General features: G+C 41.6%; 1 protein-coding gene across 2 annotated transcripts; it reads right to left on the minus strand.

Annotated features, from left to right (window-relative positions):
* Positions 1–1205: 1205 nt before the first annotated feature.
* LOC311489086 (abl interactor 1-like) lies at positions 1206–21094 on the minus strand. Of its 2 annotated transcripts, XM_084545996.1 has the most exons (10): positions 20787–21094; positions 15822–15989; positions 11346–11522; positions 7839–7942; positions 7438–7578; positions 6742–6842; positions 5842–6057; positions 4166–4255; positions 1478–1663; positions 1206–1386 (listed from the first exon to the last, which is right to left on the minus strand). In XM_084545996.1, exons 1-10 carry the CDS (start codon positions 20901–20903, stop codon positions 1211–1213), a joined length of 1476 nt encoding a protein of 491 aa, XP_084402122.1. In that variant the 5' UTR covers positions 20904–21094; the 3' UTR covers positions 1206–1210. The 2 variants fall into 2 exon arrangements, with proteins under 2 accessions (XP_084402122.1, XP_084402123.1); XM_084545997.1 differs by lacking the exon at positions 4166–4255.

The raw sequence follows: 21094 nt of genomic DNA on the forward strand, positions 1-21094 counted from the left end.
TGTTGCATTCAGAGCCACGACGGAAACGATAAAATTCATCACAGTTGGTAACTAATCAGTGCAGCTATAACACAATGGAGAACGACGTGAACACATACTGGTTAGTCCTTCCTCTGCTCCACACTTCGAAGCACACCTCGGAGCTCTGCTACAGTAGCTGGACAGCATCACTTGATATAGTGACAATGAAATGATACAGTTGTGCCTCAACATAGAAAAATAAACGTTTATGCACTTCGCCTAGATAAAGTTAAAATGGCACAGTGAGTGATGAATAAAATTAATGTTCAAGTCAAAAAAAAAAAAAAAAAAAGAAAAAATAGAACACATCCAATCTTGGCACCTCCTCCACTGACGCCGATGGAAACACTGGTGAACACACTGACAAATGTACTGTACTGGCAGCTTCTCACGTTACGGTTTATATACAAGTTAGAGAACAGAAAGAAACTCCACCAGAAAGAAGAAACTGTTTTCTTTTTTTTTTTTGTTGTTGTTGTTGTAATGCATTTTATACACTCGCTTTACCCTTTTTAACAGCGTCCCTACCGGCACGGAGCAGAGTGAACACACGGCTCCTGGTTGCCTTTTTTTTTCCCTCCTGAACATCCCGTGATTCGGACACAGACAGCGTGGAACATTCAGTCGTGTCCTGATGTACTTCTCAGTTCTTTTAGATTAGATGTTTTGTGAAAGCGGGGAAGAGTTGGTCTGATGGTCTACAGTGCAAATAAATGGGTAGGAGCGTCTGCCTCATGTCTTCTGTGACTATTCACAATCTACTGCATACTGGAAGTAACTAAGTTTTGGTCCACATACACAAATTAACACTAGATTTACTTTATATTCTTTGAAACTGATTTTTGTAATTTCTTGAGAGGCAAAATGTGATTGTTGCGTTCCACAGATGTGACAGTGCTAGAAAAAAAGGCCTTTATCTCCTCCCTTTCGTCCCCAGTGTAAACTAACAGACCCTGGCCTTGCAACGCTTCAACACTTTTTTTTTATTTTATTTTTTTTTTTGAAGCAGACCAAAACTGTGCAAGCACAAGCCACCCCTCCACCCCTAAATTAAAAAACATATAGCAATTCACCATGGCACTTCATTAAAAACAGGAGCTGTATGAACTGCTGTCGCCTCACCGCATACCCCTGTACGACTTCACGCTTTTATCTCTGTTCAAACTGCAGTGCCATCGTCTGCTGTTTTCTAGTCAGCATAGTGCATGATCGACTCGACGTAGTTTCCGGGGAAGAGTCCGGTGACGCCGTTGCAGACGCCTTCAAACCAGCCGTCGTCGTTCTTCTTGATTATGTAGATGATGGCGCCCTCCATGAAGGACAGCTCGTCCTCCTTGTCCTTGCTGTAGTCGTAGATGGCCACAACTGAGACAAACAAGAGTAAAGAGAAACTGTCATCCCAGACGTGCAAGTGAAGATAAACAAATATCACTGTTCTGTCTTCCCAGTCGCTAACCTTTCTCTAAATAAACCTTGGGGGCCCAGTTGGGGTCGCCGTCGGCGTATGGGTCGCTGTAGTGAACCACAGCGGCATCCTCGTCCTCGTAGTCCACAGGTGGAGGAGGGGGCGGGGGAGCGGGCTCTTCAAACACGCCCATGTCCTCTGGGGGAGGTGGAGGAGGTGGGGCAGGGCTGTCTGTTACTGGAGGAAAGTGGAGGATCGGAAAGAAAATCAGATGAGAAAAGGAAGAGGTGTGCAGATAACATGTGGATGCCTCCATGATGATGTGGGCTTTGTTTTATATTACACCTCAAAATTCAACAGACAAACCATTACACTTTAACTTATGCAAATATCATCTACACCAAGAGAAATTTTGTTACTATGAATAAATCTGCACATACTCAGCTATTCAGCAAGTAAAGGCTGAGTGGTTTAACTGCTCACTAGAGGGCAGCTTAGGCTCCTCTTAGTCTTCAGTCAGACACCCTTCAGTATCAGCCAAGGCTGCTAGTAATCCAACCCTCTAGGTTACCGGTTTATTTGTGTATTCTAAATACATTTCAGAAGATGAAACTCTGAATGTTGTCCCAAAGCCTATCCCATGCTGTCCTGATCAGAATTTAAAAATCTTGTTTTATTTATCATCCTGAAAGTAGTGACTCAGATGGAAAACCCATCCGCTCATAATTTAGTAATGCTACAAATCTCCCTCCACGTCGTGTGTCATTTTTAAAATGATCACATGTAGCCAAGCCTGAAAACCAAACTTTGAAGAAGCTAACTAAACATGTCTGCTGTCTGGAAGTCATTTACAGAGCTCAGAGTGGAGATCTCTGTTGTTGGTTTAGTATTTGTTGTGACAGCGTGAGTGTTCAAGCTAAACCAAACACCACTGTTTTTTGTGATAAGAGGTGATGTATTTTTAGTGTCTCTACTATTATTTATTTTGCACCAGGAAAAAGGCCTTACTGTTGTAAAATAATATTGAAGTCTTTAAGGAATAGCTTAGGACTTCCTTTTCTTAAAGGCAAAGTTATTCAACTGTCAAGTATACAGACCTACACTGGATTGATTTTGAAACTCATTATACTTAATACAGTTGCACACATGTAGGAGAATAAGTGTAAGATAAGAAAAGCCTTTTTTTCTCCTTACAACAGATGAAAAAGTAACGAAAACACAAGGACCTGACCTCACTATGCTCAATGGCAGCTAGAGACTTGCTTGTACTGCTAGAAGCACAACAACTACTACAAACAGCCTTCAGTTTAATTGTCTTCACCTAACAGAAACTTACAGAAAAGATACAGGTATTTTAAATAGCATTTTTCAAAAGACAGAAATATTTTGCATTATCATTCCTCAAGTTAGTGGGTGTTTCGTGAGCGCATATTTAACAATCACAAGTATGAGGTGGTAAAATGGGTGGAGCAGTGTGATTATTTAAAGCCTGTCTTTGCCCTTACGCTCTTCTAACCAAACATGTTCTTGTGCTACAAGTGTCGATGCAGCCTTGTAGCCTTAAGACCAGTAATTAAGGAAAAACTGCACGTCTTATCTAACTAATTCATAAGCCTGCTCTTGAATTAAAGAACGGGCGATAATGCACCGGGGGACTGAAATTAATGCAACTCTTCCATTCCAGTGTGCTTACATGCCTTTTTTTCTAATTTTTATTTTTTTTACAACTCACTCTGGGGCTGTTTTAGCCCTGACAGCTGCAAACGCTTCACTAAAACAATAGCTGCCTCCGGTTTTATTAGGCTTATTTAGAACATTTAGTCAAAGTCCAGTTGCAGTTTCATTAAAAGGTATTTCTCCTGGTACTGAGCATAGTTTAAAGTATACTCTGGTTTGTTGTGGTGGTATTTTCTCATGGGAGATTGCTTCTTTTTTTTAACTGCGGCACTTTCTATTTGGTCCTGTCAGGGTGATTAAATGCTGCTCATACCAACTAACAAACCAGCCCTTCTTCTTTTCCTCACTAATCCCCGTTACCGCTGCTGGAAATGTAAACTGTGTCACTTCCTGTGTGCCAGAGAACATCTAAAGAGAAAGACGGTTTAGAAGAGCAGCAGTAAATATTTTTTTTTCTGGTTTACATTTCTTCACATAAAACAGTGCTAATAGTTCATTTAAGACCTGTCTGAGTAAACACGACACACACTGTGCTGTCACAGTCTGTGCTGTAACCAGACATACACATCATGATCTCTACATCTTGGCAGACAGTGGGTGAATAAGAGCACGGCATCGGGTCACATTTTGTCTCCTCTGTGGACGGAGAGTACAGGACGAAAGCTTTCAGCGATCCATCACCATGACAACAGACAGACATCTGAGGGTGCCCCCCCCCCGCCCAACCCAGCGTACTGTGCAAGAAAAGGTATTCTGAGTGTAGCTGAGTGAAGCAAGCCACAGAGATGAGTGTGAGGCAGTGTGTGGATTAATGTCAGAGCACTGTAAAGAGGTTTGAGGAGAGACGTGTTCAAACTCGGAGTATATACTTTAGTTATAAATATGTTGTAAAAAATATCATCTTTATATGGGCTTAATTTTTCAGGGATTAGGTTTTGGAAGTGAGAAGCATGAAGCGTGTGTGTGCATGAGTGAGTTTCCATATACAGGTGCAGTACGTATAAAGAATTTAAGTATACCTTCAAAAGTAATGCGCATGGTTTAGTCTGCATTTCTACTTACTGCTCTCCTGCATTCTGGCCACAAAGCCGGTCAGAGGGATCTGTGGGGTCAGCTGGACCATGGGAGGAGGAGGCGGAGGAGCCACAGACACTGGAGCAGCAACACCCAGAAAAGCCGAGAGAGCAGCAGAAAGACGGAGAGCGATGGAGGTGGTGGACAAGGGTAATGACAGGAAAAGAACAAAAGGGCGTCATAGTGAAAGAGAGAGTCCAAATTCATGTGGAAAAAGAGAGAGAAAAAAAAGACAACAAAAAGCTTGTGAGCGAGCAAAAATAGTGCAGGAAGCATTGCTGAGCAACTGATTTACACATTTCCAATCAGCGTTCTTTTGTGCTGCTTTTTTTCAAGCTGGGCTAAACAGGCATTCATCTAATCTCAGCCTGAGAATCTACCTCATCAGCATCTGTTTTGAATCAAAAGCAAGGGCTCCGGCTAGCAATCGGCTTCCGATCAGCGGAAAGCACTACACAGACCAAAAAACACCAGAGCGGCAAGATGAAAGTTCAGTAGCACAGAGAAAAAATAACTGACAGAGCTGAGGCGTCTCTACCTGATCCTGGTAATTTCATTAAATACCTCTTAGAGTGGCATGTTTGGATAAAGAGCAACAATTTAGTTCAGTTACATCTTTTCCTGAATGGAACCGTATCAGTAAAATCTCCATCATCTGTTCGTAAAATTAGGCTTTTTGCTGCATTATCTTAAAACAGGAGATAAATGGACCAACACAGAGAAACACAGCTGTCCTCACTCAGACACATGATGTCAGGCACAGGCACGCCAGGTCTGACTCATTAGTCACATGTAATGGAAGAGCATCTGTAATCTCAGTGGCAGTAATGTCTTATTATTCCACTCTGCCCTCGCCGCCGAGCCACATTCATCCACAGCTACACCCTGCGAGATCAATAAGCTCAACGCTATTTGTGCTGCAAAAGTTCCATCACAGACGCCACAAATTCAAACCGATCTTTACAACAAGTACAGAGCAGACACAATAGACATTGTACGATGTCCCAGTTTAAGCCCGCGGTTGAAGAAACTCGTCGTCATTGTCTCGCTCCTCTCAGACGAGACAGACAGCCTCCTCCTTCGGTGTTTTGTGCCAAGAAGGATGTTTGTCCTTTGAGAAACGAGCCATTAGAGGAGAATGCCTCAGAGTGACGCCTGCCAAAATGAATTCTACTCTTCTCACCGAACATATGCACATGTCCTGATTTCCACTTGTCTTGCAGCTGTTTGTGTTTTCTACCCTGCAATGTCTCCTGCTGCTCTGTCTCTCCTGAACGAGAAGCTTCCTCCGGGTGACTGAAGTGATAATATCATAACTCAATTAGAAATGCTAATGAAACACTCTGCATAGCAGTGCTGAGGTGCGGAGGTTTCAATAAGGCTGACTTCAGTAATTATGGCTCATCATTCATTTTTATTAGCCTGTGGAAGGCGAGCACATGCTCATATCTCAGACACAGAGGACACCTTGTAGCGGTTCAGAAGCAGGAGGAGGATTGGCCAGCTTCTGTATGCAGGTTTCATTTATGAGGTAGGGCTTCACAGGAAATTTGAAATGTCAGCGAGGATAAAATTAAAGTACAGTAAATTCTCCGTATTAACAAAAACCTGATATTTCAAATATGTAATAAACCGCTTGACGAAGTAGATTAAACCTGACTTACCTGAGTTCTGTTGGTATGCGGGGCCCCCGTTGATGTGGGGCTGCTGGGAGGAGACGGAGGGTGCACGGCGGTAGGTGCCAGTGGCCGACACCATGGAGGCCGAGGAGGTGGTGGAGGAGTTGTGGCGGGAGATCTGGCGGGAGATGGTGCCAAACTGGGACATGGGGATGGGGCCCAAGCCGGGGCCCTGGGGCACGGAGGCTGCCGATGGCGCCACTGCAGGAGAAAAGAAAAAACCTAAGCTTAAACATATGTAATATTAGCATCTCCATGCAGAATGTGAGCAACGAATTGACAATCAGCTGCTGTTGTTATAATAAGAATATTTTCAGTTCCCTTTGTTCAGTACTACAGGTACACAGGTGGAAAAGCAACTGGCTATAAGCTTCTTAGTGCTCCAATGCTGCTGTGAAGCATCAATCAATCACGTGTGTTTGTGTCACCAGCTCATTTTTAAACGGATGACCCGGGGACGTAACAACATATCTGTGCAGATAGGACAATATTTCTTGCTTTTCTGGGCCCACTGTTCTAATTGTATGAGTTTTGCGCAGCAGTTTCTTCACTGTATGTTTGTGTGAGCTAAAAAAGCTGATACAGAATATACCTTTGCACTGTTATTGTGTGCTTGCAGTGTATAAGATGTGATAAAAAAAAGAACTAAATGTAAAATTAAATATATGCCGCCTGGTCCCTCTCAAAATTCAGCTTTCATCTTGAATGTAAAACTGTATTATAACAGTACCTGCCAGCATTTTAATAACCTCTTCTTTTCAGCCAGATGCAAAGCAACATTTTACTCTGTTTGAGTGGGAGAAGTTGTGTGGGTTGAGGAGTGAAACACAGAAGAGGCTACAAATCAGCACAAAGGAGAGCTGTTGTAGTCTGACTGGGACTCACCTTGGCCCATACTGGGAGGGGAGGGGGTGGGAACTGCTAGAGGGACACCTACTCCACTGCCTCCACTGTTCTCCCTGCCGCCGCTACCCCCACTGCTGCCACTGCAGAGAGAGGACAAAACCTTTGGTGATAACACGACAGTGTTTGTGACATGGCATCTTTATTCTCTCGAACGTCGTTCTGTCATAACAATGTTCCCGTTGCCGTGGCAACAGATTCACTGCTCTGTGAATATGCTGTATAAAGTGGCACATCTTCAGTTGTGAGTGTAACAAAACCAAAAAGAGGGCCAAAGACAGTTTGAAATCCAAAATCAGACCTTTTGGCCTTGTATGCTGAACTGTAAACTTGAGTGTGAATAAATGAGGAAAAGCACTGGTGAAAATAAAATGAGAGCTGGATTCTATAGGACAATATAAACTTGTTAATGTCATTAAAACAGACATTTATCTATTTACTTTGTTTATGCTAATTACGGAGCTACCTGCTATATGTATATTTCACACTGTGTGTTTCATTCCATGTTTGTTAAACTTCCATCAGAGAATGTGATGAAATGAATTTGCTTTTAAGTGCATCTGCATTTCAGTCACACCTGAGCCTGCCTGCGTCTGAGCTTTATCAGACCCCAACACAACCATCCAAACATAGTTTATATGCTAATTTCGGGCATAAGAAGAAAGGGTCTGTGTGTACCTGTGTGTCCTGGGCCTCTGGTTGAGTGAAGCTGTGCGTGCGGGGCTGTGCTGGCTGCCCAGTCGGGCCGGACTCGTCATGTAATCATTGGGCACCACTGGAGGCTTTACAGGCTCTAGTGTCTTGTAGGGAGTGTTGCGGCTGGATTTATATGAACATAGGGAAAAAGAGAGAGAGCAGAAATTATTATCATGAGAAGTGAGAGAAAATATAAGACAAAACTAATTTGTGAATGCAACTAAAGTCAGTTAGTCCTGGGGGGGTGTACATTTTCTGAAGAAGCATTCAACGGTCTCAAATGAGCAGCATAAGCGGTTATTTAATCTTTGGCTTTGGCCAAAGATTAAATAACCGCTTTGTGTCTAACTGGTCTGGCAAGAAGTTAAACTGTGACTTCTTACCCCAGGGTACCACGACCAGCCATGGGGGGGCTTGGAGGTTTCTGTGTGGGTGGGTTGGTTCTGGAAATGGTCCCTCCTCTTCCTGCTGCATTGTTTCCGTGTTGCTAGAAGAGAAAAGTCAAGTTGAAGCACTGTTTTTGTATAATCTATAATCTTTTGCCAGTGATTAACCTGACAATGATAAAGCACAACTTGACATTTTCAGGAAAACTCATAAGCAAAAAAAAAAAATACACAGAATAGGAGACAATAGGGGTATGAAGAGAGTAAGGGAACAGAAAGCACCCAGGAGGTGACTGGTGCCTTATCTTTAGAGACTGCATGTAAAATGGGTTGCCACTTATTAATGGGCATGTGAATGAAGAGATATGGGACAAAAAAATATATGTTGATATAACTGTATATCTGAAATGTTTAATTTCTCTAGATATAAGTTTTCTACATTTGCCTGTAACATATACTGTCTGTGGTAGAATTTTACACAAGGTTTATACTTGCAAAAGTTGGATTATAGTGAACTTCTAAATATATATCTTACGTAAACATACAACAAGGAATAAAAAGAATTTGTTGTATTATCCCGCTGTGTTGGATTTGCATGGAATTAAATGTTATACTCTTGTATGTCTATGTTTTACAAATGAAACAGTAATAATGGGTTTGTAGAAACTTTGATACTGAAGCTCTGAGTCAGATCAACATATGGACAAAAAGAAGAATAAGACAACCATTTCTTACCTTGGCCTTAAGCCACTGAGTGCAAGCAGGCAAAAAGAGAAGGCAGAACAAACATATGCTCATTGGTTAATGGTTACAAAAGTGAGTCTGTTTTTGTAGTGTGGATTATGAGTGAACAATACATCTCTTGTTTAACAAATGTTTATATACAGTACATAAAGCTGGAAGAAAAAGAGGAGTGTTAGGAGGAAAAGGGAGTTGTTATGGTCATATCAAGGTAAGTCTCTAGAAGGGATGTCAAAACCAAACTTGAACAATGAACACTGTGTTAAACGGCCTTGTGTGTAACACGTGGGTTATGTAAGAGACTGTCTAGTTGTTGGACAGTGGGTGAACGCGAACACTGATGAAAGCTAGCCGCAATGAAACTGACGCTGCTGTTGTGTAACGCTTATGCTAGAAAGAAAAGTGGCAACATTGCTGTATGTTGTTGTTGTAACATTTCAGGTGGATGTCGACCATAATTTCCATCGTTGATTAATTTGGTTGGTGTACAAAATATGAGCAACAGCAAATAAAAGACCAAACACTTTCTCAGGTGACAGTGGTATAACCAGACTGCCTGAGCTGCTTAACCAACAAATTATTCATAGTCAACAGAGACAAGTAGAAATGTTCACATTTAGCATTATAAAAACTGTCAATAATAACCACTTATTTTCCTTGGTATGCATTTTTTTTAGCATATCATACTAAATTCTGCATAGGCTCAGCAACACAAGAAATGTTGCACTACACACCCTTTGGTCTCGTTTTCGTTTGAGAAAACCACACCAAACAACCCAATGCTGGTTTTAACCAACGTAGTGGAAGAGGTTACTTCCTTTTCTTCCACTTTGTAACCAAATATTACTAAAAAAATACATACAGTATACTGTATGCGAAAGAACCATTGTAGTAGAATTCAAATACACACAGTGAAGTTAAACATTATTTGTATATACTGAATATGAGATATTTATATGTATATGTATATCAGTGTCTAGACTTGTGTTACAGACTGCAATCAGAATAACAATCACTTGAGCCTTTCGCCACACTAGAAATTATGAGTAATGGCTGAGCTACATGCAGCTACGCAGACGTTTTACGTGTTGCACTAAGAAAGAAATAACGACGGCAAAGCACAGGGAGGTCATAAATAACAGCAGTTATTTGGAGTGGCTGTAACGTGAAACGACCCTAGAAACTGCCAAAAATGCCAATAAAGGGGTGAGCTGTCATCCACATGTGTGAATGCCTCGGTTCCATATTTGAGTCTGACTTCACATCTGTGCATGGATGAGTTCCCCTGCATATGTGGATAAAATGCTGAGGGGTGATGATCACGCCTCTAATGCTCGAGGGAATCCACCACAGCCAAGAGGAAACAGGCTGTTAGGATAGAGTGCTAATAAGCCGCTAAGCAGATTTCCCACGCAGTGCGAACACACTGTAAATGTGCAAAAACCAAATTACAAACGTACCCACACACATGCAGGAAGATACCTTTCAGAATACCGTGTATTTCTGCGTAGCAGCTGCTGCAGGAGTGAGTATCAATCCTTCTGAATTATTCACTGACATATGTGTGTGTGTGTGTGTGTGTGTGCGAGAGAGAGAGAGAGAGAGTGTGCACAGGGGTGGGGTATATGGAATGTGATATGCATTTGTGTCTGTGCTCAGATGGACAAATGCATATCCATCAACACACACACATATACGCAGAGCCAGACTCAGCAATGCTCCACCTATCAGTGAATCTTCAATCCAAATTTAAAACCATGTTAAATTCACTTGATTAAATGAATGGTTCTGTTTTGCGGATGTTTGCATTACGGCAGCATGAACTCCTGTTTAAGCAGGTACATTAGAAAAAAAAAAGGTTGCAACTGCACTGATTTGCTGTGAATTTTACAGAGGCCCATGATTTCCAGCATCCAAGAACGATGCTCAATTTGCATAGTGGGCCATGCCAAGTCTGTCCGTGTGAGCCAGCTCTCAAAGGAGGAAACACTAAGCTTTTGAATTTGAATCAACGGATGTTTGAAGATCAGCAGACAGCCAATATCTCAACAGAGGCAGGCCGGGGGGTGAGAGGGACGCACAGGCCGACTCTAACGCCCCATGGAAATTTATGACACCAGCAATCAGCGCACATGAGTGCATGTACACACTCGCACACATAAAAGTCTAGTACACAAAATTAAAAGGGCACAGGGAGAGGAGAGGATGGATCATGTGGAGAGAGAATAAAAAATTGAAGAATGAAGCGGAAAAGAGTTGAAAGATTTTTTTTCCCCCCACAATTCAGAGGATGTGATGGTGTGAGTAACACTTGGACAAGATGTCTCCCTCTTGCTCGCACACACAAACACCCACACTCCTAATAACTTCCAGCTCAGGAAGTTGTTACTGAGCACAAAAAAATAGCTTTTTAGCCACAGTAAGCTACCATTTAGCATCTCATTCCTGAATGGGAGATACATTTCCACGTGTTTCTATCTTTAATTAACTAAAAGGCCTGTGTATCGATCAGCTTGCAGCATCAGTGGATGTGTGAGAATGAATTATGAAAGCAGACAGTTAGCTTGTTCAAATGACAGAGTGAACCTGACTAAGTATGTGTTTTCCTGTCCAGCGAAATTGATTAACACTGGAAAACAAGACAATATATCAAAGTAATGACTTTAGCCTGAATGTAACAGTCTGGTTGTGGTGACGCTAAAAGAGTGTGGAAGTGCCTTCTGCAAAACCAGCAGCAAACAGACGAGCCAAAGCCCTCATTACCTTGACGCCGTGTCCCACATCATCCAGAAGTGTGTAGTCGATGGGCTTTCGAATGTAGCGCACTGGCCGCTCCATGTTGCCTGGGGCGATGATCTTGTGAGTGCGAGTGGTGTTCTTATTCGTGGTCAGGATGCCAATTTCTCGACGTGCCACCTTCTCCTTATGAATGTCCACCGTCTGTCGGAGAGAAATACTGTATTAAGTGACTGGTAGTGGACATTCAGCTTTTCTGATTTATTTCACATTATTATTTCATTAGTTCCATTAGCTGCAGTGAGAACCCAGCTTGGCCAAAGTCTAATTATTTACTATTTTCTAATCTGAACCCTTCACCTGTTAATTTGCTTTTAATGCAAACCCACTTCCTTCACCTGTTTCCTCCACCTGCCTCCCAGCAGCTCAGGAAACATATTATATCCCCCTTCCTTCCCTGGAGAGACTTTTTAATAACATACTTTGCATGAAGTGTTGAATTGTAAGTGTTAAACATAAATAACTTATTAGTGATTGAGAACGGTACTTCTGTTCACTAGACCTGTCACGTGAACGGGTCTGTGAGGCTGTCCTTGCACTGCAGGGCTTCAGACTGAATGCTAATTTTCAACACGCTAACATGCTCACAATGACATTGTTAACATGCTGACGATTAGTTCAACATGATCGCCATCCTAGTTTACTGTGTTAGCACGTTGGCATTTGCTCATAAGCAGTAAACAAAAAGTACAGCTGAGACTGATTGGAAAGTCGTTCGTTGTGCAGGGAACATCCCTGGTTTGATTCCAGGAAGAGATCCTTGTTGCTGTTATACTTCTCTCTCTTTTTCTCTTGAGTTTTTTTTCTATTCCTCTACAGTGTATAGTGGATATAGTAACACTATCCACAATCAAACACTCGCTTGTTACTGCTGTGAACCCATCTTAAAAATGCAGCGGTATTTCACCGGCTGACCTGAGTTCGTTCGATACTTGCTTTCTGATGTCTCCATAAGCACTCATCATCTGGAGATCACAAATGTTTCTGCCAGTTTGTTAATAAGAGCTAAATGTTTTTTTCATCATTTATATGAGACTGAACTCAATAGTGAGAGAAGAACACTAATGTTTATATTCAGTGTAAATCATTATTCAAAAGCTACTAAAAGAACCTTTGCATTTGTACAAAAATAGATGTACGTTCAACACAAATTGTCTTCTGTTCTGCACTATTGGTCTTCATCAGATATTGCTCTCCTTCGACACCACTGACTTCCATCTCTTCTCTTAGATTTGTGTGCGAGTGAATGTTTTGCATTGAGACAAGACCCGCAAAGAAACAAGGTCACCACTCAAACATCTCATCAAGTCGAGCTGACAGCTCCACTGCTGCGACCACCTGAGAGATGAGAAATCCAACCGAGACTCTGAAAACCCGATAGGTGTCACGCTGACCCCAAACTGCCTCTCCCCCCTTCTCTCTTTCTCTGTTATGTGAAGACTGCGTGTGAGATATGTATAGAGAACATGCTAGACTTTTTTTAGGAGAGGAAACTGAAGCGGCACGCCCAGCTTCAGCTGGGAAGTAAGAAAAAAGGACCGCCTATTTCCTGCCAGTAACAGGGGAGGAGAGGTGCAGCGCAGATTAGAGAAAATGAGAAAGACAAAACGGAAGGACAGAGAAGCAAAGGCAGAGAGAAGCAGAAAGAGACAAAATATATCAGAAGGTGGAAGCTAATTTTTGTGCTATCATGATCAAGAAATAGAGAAGAAGGACAGTGATGATGGGATAGATGACATTTTATCCAGATTTAAGGCAAAATCATTTAAACTGTATACACATTGTAGAACAAACATTATGACTGGCATTCTGTGTCTTTTGTATTTCCATGGAAACTGCATCGAATAAATATTGATAGAGGGAAACATTTAAGCAGCAGTATGACAGGCATGTTACACTTGTATGGGATGGCTGCATCCTGCCAGTTGCATTTCAGCATTTCCTCTGAATGGACATTGCTAAAGGTAGTAACGTATGTGCTAATCGTTGTGAAACATGGAGACGTGACAACACTTACCTAATCACTGACAGACCTCTTTCTGCCCTTCCTGCACTCCCTCAATCTCATTCTCTCTTGTAATCTGTTCACTCTAATAAACATCTGGATGTCTGCTCAACCTCTGCAGTGTGCTTCTGTGAACAGATGGTACAACTGACAGGTCCGTACAGTAGTTTCAGTCCAATAAATCTATGTTTTAGCCAAGGATTATTCAAACAAGTAAAAATTTTATTGGTGAGAAAAACTGGCCTCTGTTCCAAGATTCCAAGGTGTGTCAACTGATGTGATTTCAAACACCTATGATCTCATCTTTGTAGTAAATTCAAACAGTCATTGCTGTGTAGACAATATTATAGCGTAACACTGTCTTTTGCATTCACATTGCAATTTAATGCTAGAACTAGGGATGTCCCAATACCACTTTTTGTCAGACCAAGTACAGAGACTTACATTCGGGTGCCCAGTGATACTACGAAATAAAAAAGAGTGACTTGTGTTTAGCATCGCCACAGAATCAAAATGAAACATGTACGTTTTGGTCTACTAAATGCACACACATATTTTTGGGCACAACCATCGACTTTAAGTTGTGATCCAGACTTTCGCTTTGATAAAACACGCTGCGTTTAGGTCGTATCTTTTCATGTATAATTCTGTAACCGTCTCCTCTGCCGTGGGCTTTTAAATGAGACTTGGATTTGGCAGAAGTGTTTGGCTACCTTCTCTTCCTAATCCTGTTTCAGCTCTTTCAAGTCAGCTGAGCCAGAAAGATAGCTGGCACAACCAAGCAAGTTAAAATTTAATTTCATGGACACATAACTGCTAGAATAATTAAGCTAAGCCAGAGGGAATACCTGTATGAGGTGCATGTAAAAGTGAAGCAATTTAAGGCAATTCTTACAGGGACATGTATGTCTATTGAGAGCACTTATTTTTATGCTGTAGTTCATTAAGTACACTAGTGAAAATGAATGCATGCTAATATAACATTCCTGCTCTAAGTCTTAGCTTCATGAAAGTTATGGTATTACACAAAATAACAGAGAGCTGCTGTTGAACTGCGTTTTCATTTTGGAGGCTGCACTTTGTAGTGCTATTGAACTGCTTTGTGTTGTAGTGACACATGTTCCTGTTATTTCCTATCAGTGTCATTAGTTACATTACTGCTGTGAAAACTCATTATTTTAAACATCCTGGACATAAGCTAGCAGTTTCTCCCTTGATGACCTCCTCACACGTTGGACAAAACCCCTCCAACACCCACTAACATCTGCCTTTTTGTCTTCAGCAAGAAAAGGTACAATCTGCTTTCACTCCTGGGTCGAATGCCTCTGCAGTAGTCATGGTTATTTATCGGCTACAGCTCTGAACAGCAGCTACCCCGCGACCCTCACTGACTCTTCCATCTCCATTGCCATCTCAGCCACAAATTCCATCTGTCGCCATTTCAAGCAGTGCTTGAACATCAGTCAAACAATGTTGGGTGAAATAAAGACTCCATATACATGTTAATATCAGTGTGAAAGGACCATCAGACACAAATGCTCTCTGCCCTACCAGCAATTAAGTGAACATACTGACTCAACAGTTTCTGTAACAGGGTGCTGTTCAAAGCCCTCACATCAGTGTGGTTACCCAAGTGGACAATTAGGTCCGAAGCAGAAATATAAAGTAGGGGACATAAAGCTACACTGACCACTCTTAGAGGATCAATAAAAGGGTTTGGCTGTTGGTCGTTGTTTGACTGCACCTATCACTACTTCATGTGCAGCTGCAGAATAAAAAGAGAGTTGAAAATGCTAACCAGGCGAGAGTGCTGCTGTCAGGATTTCACTTCATCCCTGACAGGCTTAATGAAGCTCACAGGGAGGGGATGGGTCATTCACAGGCTGACAGGCGGCGTGGCCGCATGAAGCACACAGAGAAGAGAAGAGAGAGACAGACAGAGCGAGGACTGCTGATGAAGCAAGTGGCACTGAAGAGGGGCATGCGGAGGTTTGGCAGCTCCGGCGTGATCCATGCCCCCGCCATATCTGCCAGTCTTTATACTGTAAAGTGTGAATGTGTCATTGTGCACTTTGGTGCTATGATGCTGAATAATATCAGATGGTGTGCAGGTTGCTGCGCATGCATACGTTTCACACAGAGAGAAAAATCCTTGACTCATGATTTAACAATACTTCTGCACAGGGTACAGAAAATAGCATCATAGCCATAAACAAGCTAATTGAATCTACAAACCTGAATCTGCATAAAAGCAAAACTGATTTCTTGTATCTATATTGGGGGAAGTCAAACTGGACTTATTGCTCATAGTTCAGTTAAAAAATGCAGGTAAATCAACATCACTAAATTCAGCACTGGAATTGTTGGATTATTGGTTATCCTGCATTACTCTGTGTACAATGATCTGGCCCTGTTGCCATGTCCGTATATCTGCGTACCTGGGAGATGTGGTTGATGGAGGACTCCATGCGCCGCAGCTGCGAGGCCTGAATATCCAGCAGCTGCAGCACATTGTTTGCTAAGGCATTGATCTGATAGGCCACGCTGGCCAGAGACTGGGTGGTGTAGGCTTTGGTCTCCTCCAGGGCCTTCTTCTTGTCTTGAGCCTAGCAGGAACAGGAAGAGAAAACAAAGTCAGAAAAATCAGTGGAAGGATGCGTGGGTGGAAACAAATGGAGGCAAAGTTGGCAGAGGTTACTAAGGTATGATGTGTAAAACAGTCAAGAGGAAATGCTACAATCTCATTGTTACTATCCTGTCAGCAGCTGAGAGTGAGGAGGAAGTTTTCCACGGGGAACAGCATTTGACAGGACCATTCTTTCTCTGCTGTTTGTAAACTGTAAAGCTCTGTTAAGATCTGAAGAGAAGTACAGAAGGGTTTGTGACTCTCTGAAGGAATGACTTTGTGGAACACAACACAGCCCGGCCTGGGCAACAATATCTTCCGAATAACTCAGATGGGCGACATGGGACAGGTGCATGGTGGGAAGCTGAGCCTGATCCCAGAGCAGGAACGCCAGGACATTTCATAGGTTCCCAAATCTCCAACCGGCTGCGCAAACCATCTGTTTCTGGATGCCTTTAAATAGCAATGGGAGTGAATGGACATATTTATAGTTTGGAAACGGGGATAAATGCCGCCACACACAGAAGCTCTCCAACCATCGTCTGCCAGACTCTGACATGGAGCACACCTATAGCTGATGATGCCAATCTTTTCAATTAAAATAAATACATATACTTAAATATTTACGCGGTCCTTCTTGCGCCACTGTTTCAGAATTGTTTTGTGTTCAGAATCCTACACAGAAATGAATGATGACATCTTATAGCTTCTTTGTACTAATACAGAATTAAAACTTCTTCCACAAAATAGTACATGATTTGTTTGTACCTAATTGCCCTATCTAGCTCCTTAATATGCAATGATCTCATACAAACATGCTGGATATTAATCGGTTCAGTCTACTGTTGAGATTGTATTAGAAATTTTAAAATCCTATGAATGCAGTTCGAGTATTATGACGTTTAAGCCGTTTCAGGACAACAATTTAATGTGTATATGATAGCAGGAGGGTAACAGCTTGAAGCATGACAGCACCACCTGCAGCTACAATATCTGTTGCAGATGTGAGGTGTGACCTGCAGGTGCAGTGCACGTAGACTCCTGACTGCCAGTCTGTCTGAAATGGGACACTACTGGCATTATCACAGAGACTGGAACAGGTTCTTATGTTAGCTTGGAAAGCGTTGACTTACATATTCTCAGCGCATGTCCAAACTGCTAAAACACCTCACATAGTGATTTGTACACCGATAAAGCTGATGCAGTGCTTAGATTGTTAGAGAGGTACTAATACATAGACATAAAGCTTAACTGACAGCTATATTTACTGTATGGTACATGGAGGGGATAAGAACAGGAATTTAAAGATACAACTTGCAATAGATTTAAAGAACTAACTAAATACGTCACATAGAAAATCCCTGGTAATAATGCCCTACATCTCCCTAATACACACTGTTCACTCTCTGCTGCTTTGAGATATTATGTTTCATATTAAGCTTACAAAAGGCTTTTTGTAGGAACTCCACTTACAAATCTTTTTCTTTTCTTTTTTTTGTTAAACACCAAACTCAGCCTTAACAAAGCACTAAAATAAAGCAATTTCAGAGCTTCATGTTCTACTAAAGACCAGGACTGATACTGGAATCTCGTTAGCCTCAGGAGTCATGAAAGGAAAAGCTATGAGTCAGAGGGTTATCATGTGATACAAAGTAGCTTCCATCTTATAGTATAAATGAAAAGGAGTTAATTTCTTTTAAAGCTGAAAAAGCATTTGGGCCTTAAGTTAAATATACTGATCTGTATACTGTGGTTTACATGTGATAACCGTATCCTGCAGCAATATCAAGAAAACTGAGTTATTTTTAAGATGTGGCATTAGGTCAGCAGCTCCTTTCACTGAGAGAGATGCTATTTTAGCATCCAAAGATCTTCAGAAAGATACTGACAAGTTGAGTTCTGCTTTCATGTCACCATATGTGTGGTCGACAGTTTGTCAGGTTCTCAAATGACTCATTACAATTATCTGATCTAAGAATAAAACTGGCTTTACATATAATTTTGTAATTGTGTCGTTTTATAGTCAATAGTGTGAGTATATAAATACATTTTAAAAATGCCACACAGGATAATGCAGGACTAACCTACATGAAGACAAGTCAGTATTATACGCTGAGACAACTGTGCCTGACAAAAACATGGTTTAATGACTGGAAGCAAAAAGCTTATTTATTCAGAATACTATTTCCATGTATAATTTTTACTGTGCACAATATGAGCATAAGCTGCAGTATATTGGCCTATATAATATAGGCTGGTTAATCATCATTCCCTGCCGTATTTGTCAAGTGTGTTTATATGCCTTCAGCCTCCAAACTAATGTTTTTATTGTCCCTAAAGAAATCATCTCCTTCAGGCATCTTCATATTTCAGGCGATGACAATCCTGATGTAATAAATAAATCCAGTATTCTACATGTTACAGCTGTGCAGGGAGGGATCTCAAAGTCTGCAGTAAAGAGGATGAAAGTCAGCAGACGCCCATTTCTCAGAAATGTCAAATGGCTCTATATTATCTATCCTAATAAAACAACAAAAAAAAACTTATGTGTGTCTACCATGACTTAAAATGCAGTTCAAATCTCTTGGTCCAATGTGCACAAAAGTTTTCATCATTGTCCTCGTCTCGTCATAACATCAGTGAACATAGTAAATCCTACCTGAACGATGCCAGCTGCCTCCAAACAGTATAATTACATGTTGGTTGTTGGTTTCATACCGTGCTGTATTACAGACAGAGGTATTATAATAACAAGATGCTGTTGCGGTGAGGCAGCTATGACCGGAAGTCATCCAGTTGCTTTTACTCAACATTTCCCTGTACTGACGACTTTGTCTATTTTGTTCACTTCCATTCTTGCTTTAAACATTTTGGCGCATCGCAGTCAAAAACATTTGTTTGCTTGAACACCTGATGTGTGAAGGATGCATCAGTCACAAACATATCAGAGATTATCTGCTGTCAATCTTTAACACCTTGCTGCACAGCAATTCGTTTCCTTTAGCTGTCATACAATTGAATTACCGCTTTTCTGACGCTGTTTCGTCATCCACTGAACATTATAACCTTCATGAAGCTAAGATTTAGTTATAGTTTCGCTGGTGTACCTAATGAACCGGCAAGTGAGTGTAAATTAGCTGACATCAGTGTATAAAGCAAATGTAATGTTTCTCATCATCTATCAGATATTTGAAATTTCTGTCATGCTAGTTGTTATTTGGGAATCTGGGAATGACACCACATATACTCCAGCATGGTAGCGATACACAATAGTCAACCTTTCGTTGATAACATCTTTGGTTGTACACACAATATTCAGAGCAGGTTGCCCTTAAACCCTGTGGTGTTTACGGTTGATAAGTTTTTGACATTTCCTGCCAAGGTGCCTGTATCAATATGGAAAATTAAGGTATGTCGATGAAACCTTAAATAAAATTTGGTAACAGCACAACCTTTGCCAAATTACAGCACTCTTTCCACACAATAGTCAAAGTTTGGATGCACTGCAGTAAAGCTGTGAGCTGTAACCTACATTGCATTTCTGATGAGAACCAGGGTTTAAGTGATCCGATGTGGTCGTGAGACAACTGGTAGCTTTCCTAACAGCACAGTCAAAAAAATCACCATGGTCAGCTCACACTATCACCCACACTTACTTACTGAATACGCTCTCTGTGGGACGGTGAAAGGAAGGTGAGGTTTATTGTGAATAACTCAAGGGGACAGAAAAGACATTTTAAAAATATTTTTAAAACAATAGGACTTGGGAAACTGTGCAACTACAAAGTGTTTCAGAAATGTCAGGAGGTCCACGAGCCGTGGTTTGGCCCCAATCGGTTCTATTCACACATGCAATTTCTTGACTGTGGTTCACCATTCAGTCAGGATGAGCAAAAACAAGCAGGCTCACATATTAATGTGCACCATGCAGCTGATTGCAAGCAAATGATCCAGACATGTTCTGGATGTTATCAGCGCTGTAGTAGACGCATGATATCTGCATCACTACACATTTATAGTCTCATATGACTGGCGTCTTATTCTGAAAGGCTTTAAAGGAAATTGTTTATTCTGTTATGTATACTCATAAGAAAGATCATACGTCTTTAGCCTATGTTAATGTCATTATGATACCGTTATAGTGAGCTTACAGCGATTTAGTGCGTTTAATGGCACATTTAAATATTTTTCTGTCATAATTAAAACTAAAGGTATACCCTGAAGATGATATTATATTATCATTTATAAAATATGACATGTGAAATATACGAGTACAAAGTAAAATGGCAATGTACAGATTTAATTCGACATTTTCCCCCTAAATAACTCTATGTGGCCTTAGAGTGTGATGCTCGTTTTGCTTAAGACACACAAAAATGATGATTCATGTCAAAATGTGTGAAATAAAAATGGGCTCTGTCACAGGTATCTATCAGAGGCTGCAGTCGGTGACAAACCACTTATTACTCATAACAACGACACACCCTCTAAAAGCCCCCAGCAGCTTTCAGCTCACCGAGAAAAGCCTTTAAACGTGAAGCACAAACGGGAAAATACCGAAATACAAACACGCCCGACGCGACACCAAGCCGCGAAAGAATCCGTGCACCGGGAGAAAAGGCCACTGGCTCGGTGGAGCTAGCGGTTTGAGGGTCGCTTTCGTTGCGACCAGCATTTCCTGTCCCTGTGGTTTCACTCACTCCTACTACGGCACCGCAGACACGACGGAGATAGCTGACAAATTCACCCAATTCAACGGCCTTCAGACGTCTCTTACCTGAACATAATTGTTTTCACAGTATTCCGCCACCCGGGACAGATTCTGGTAGCTTTCCACGAGCGCTCTTTTGCCGGCAGGGATTTCCTCCTCTAATAGCATTTGTAGCTCTGCCATCTTACATCCCTTTGCATTTCTTTCCTGTCTGGCCTTTTTCAACGAGGCGCGGCGGTGATGCTGTGGTGTGTTGCTGAGAAAGGGGCTCCCCCGCCTGGCATTGTGGGGCCGCTGGCCTCCGATTCACAACAGCCCGTGACTAATCGCTGTTACGTTTTCAACGTCGAGCGCTGATTGGCTGAGACGCCACA

Source organism: Chelon labrosus (assembly GCF_963514085.1).
Source record: "Chelon labrosus genome assembly, chromosome: 6".
Taxonomy (NCBI): domain Eukaryota; kingdom Metazoa; phylum Chordata; class Actinopteri; order Mugiliformes; family Mugilidae; genus Chelon; species Chelon labrosus.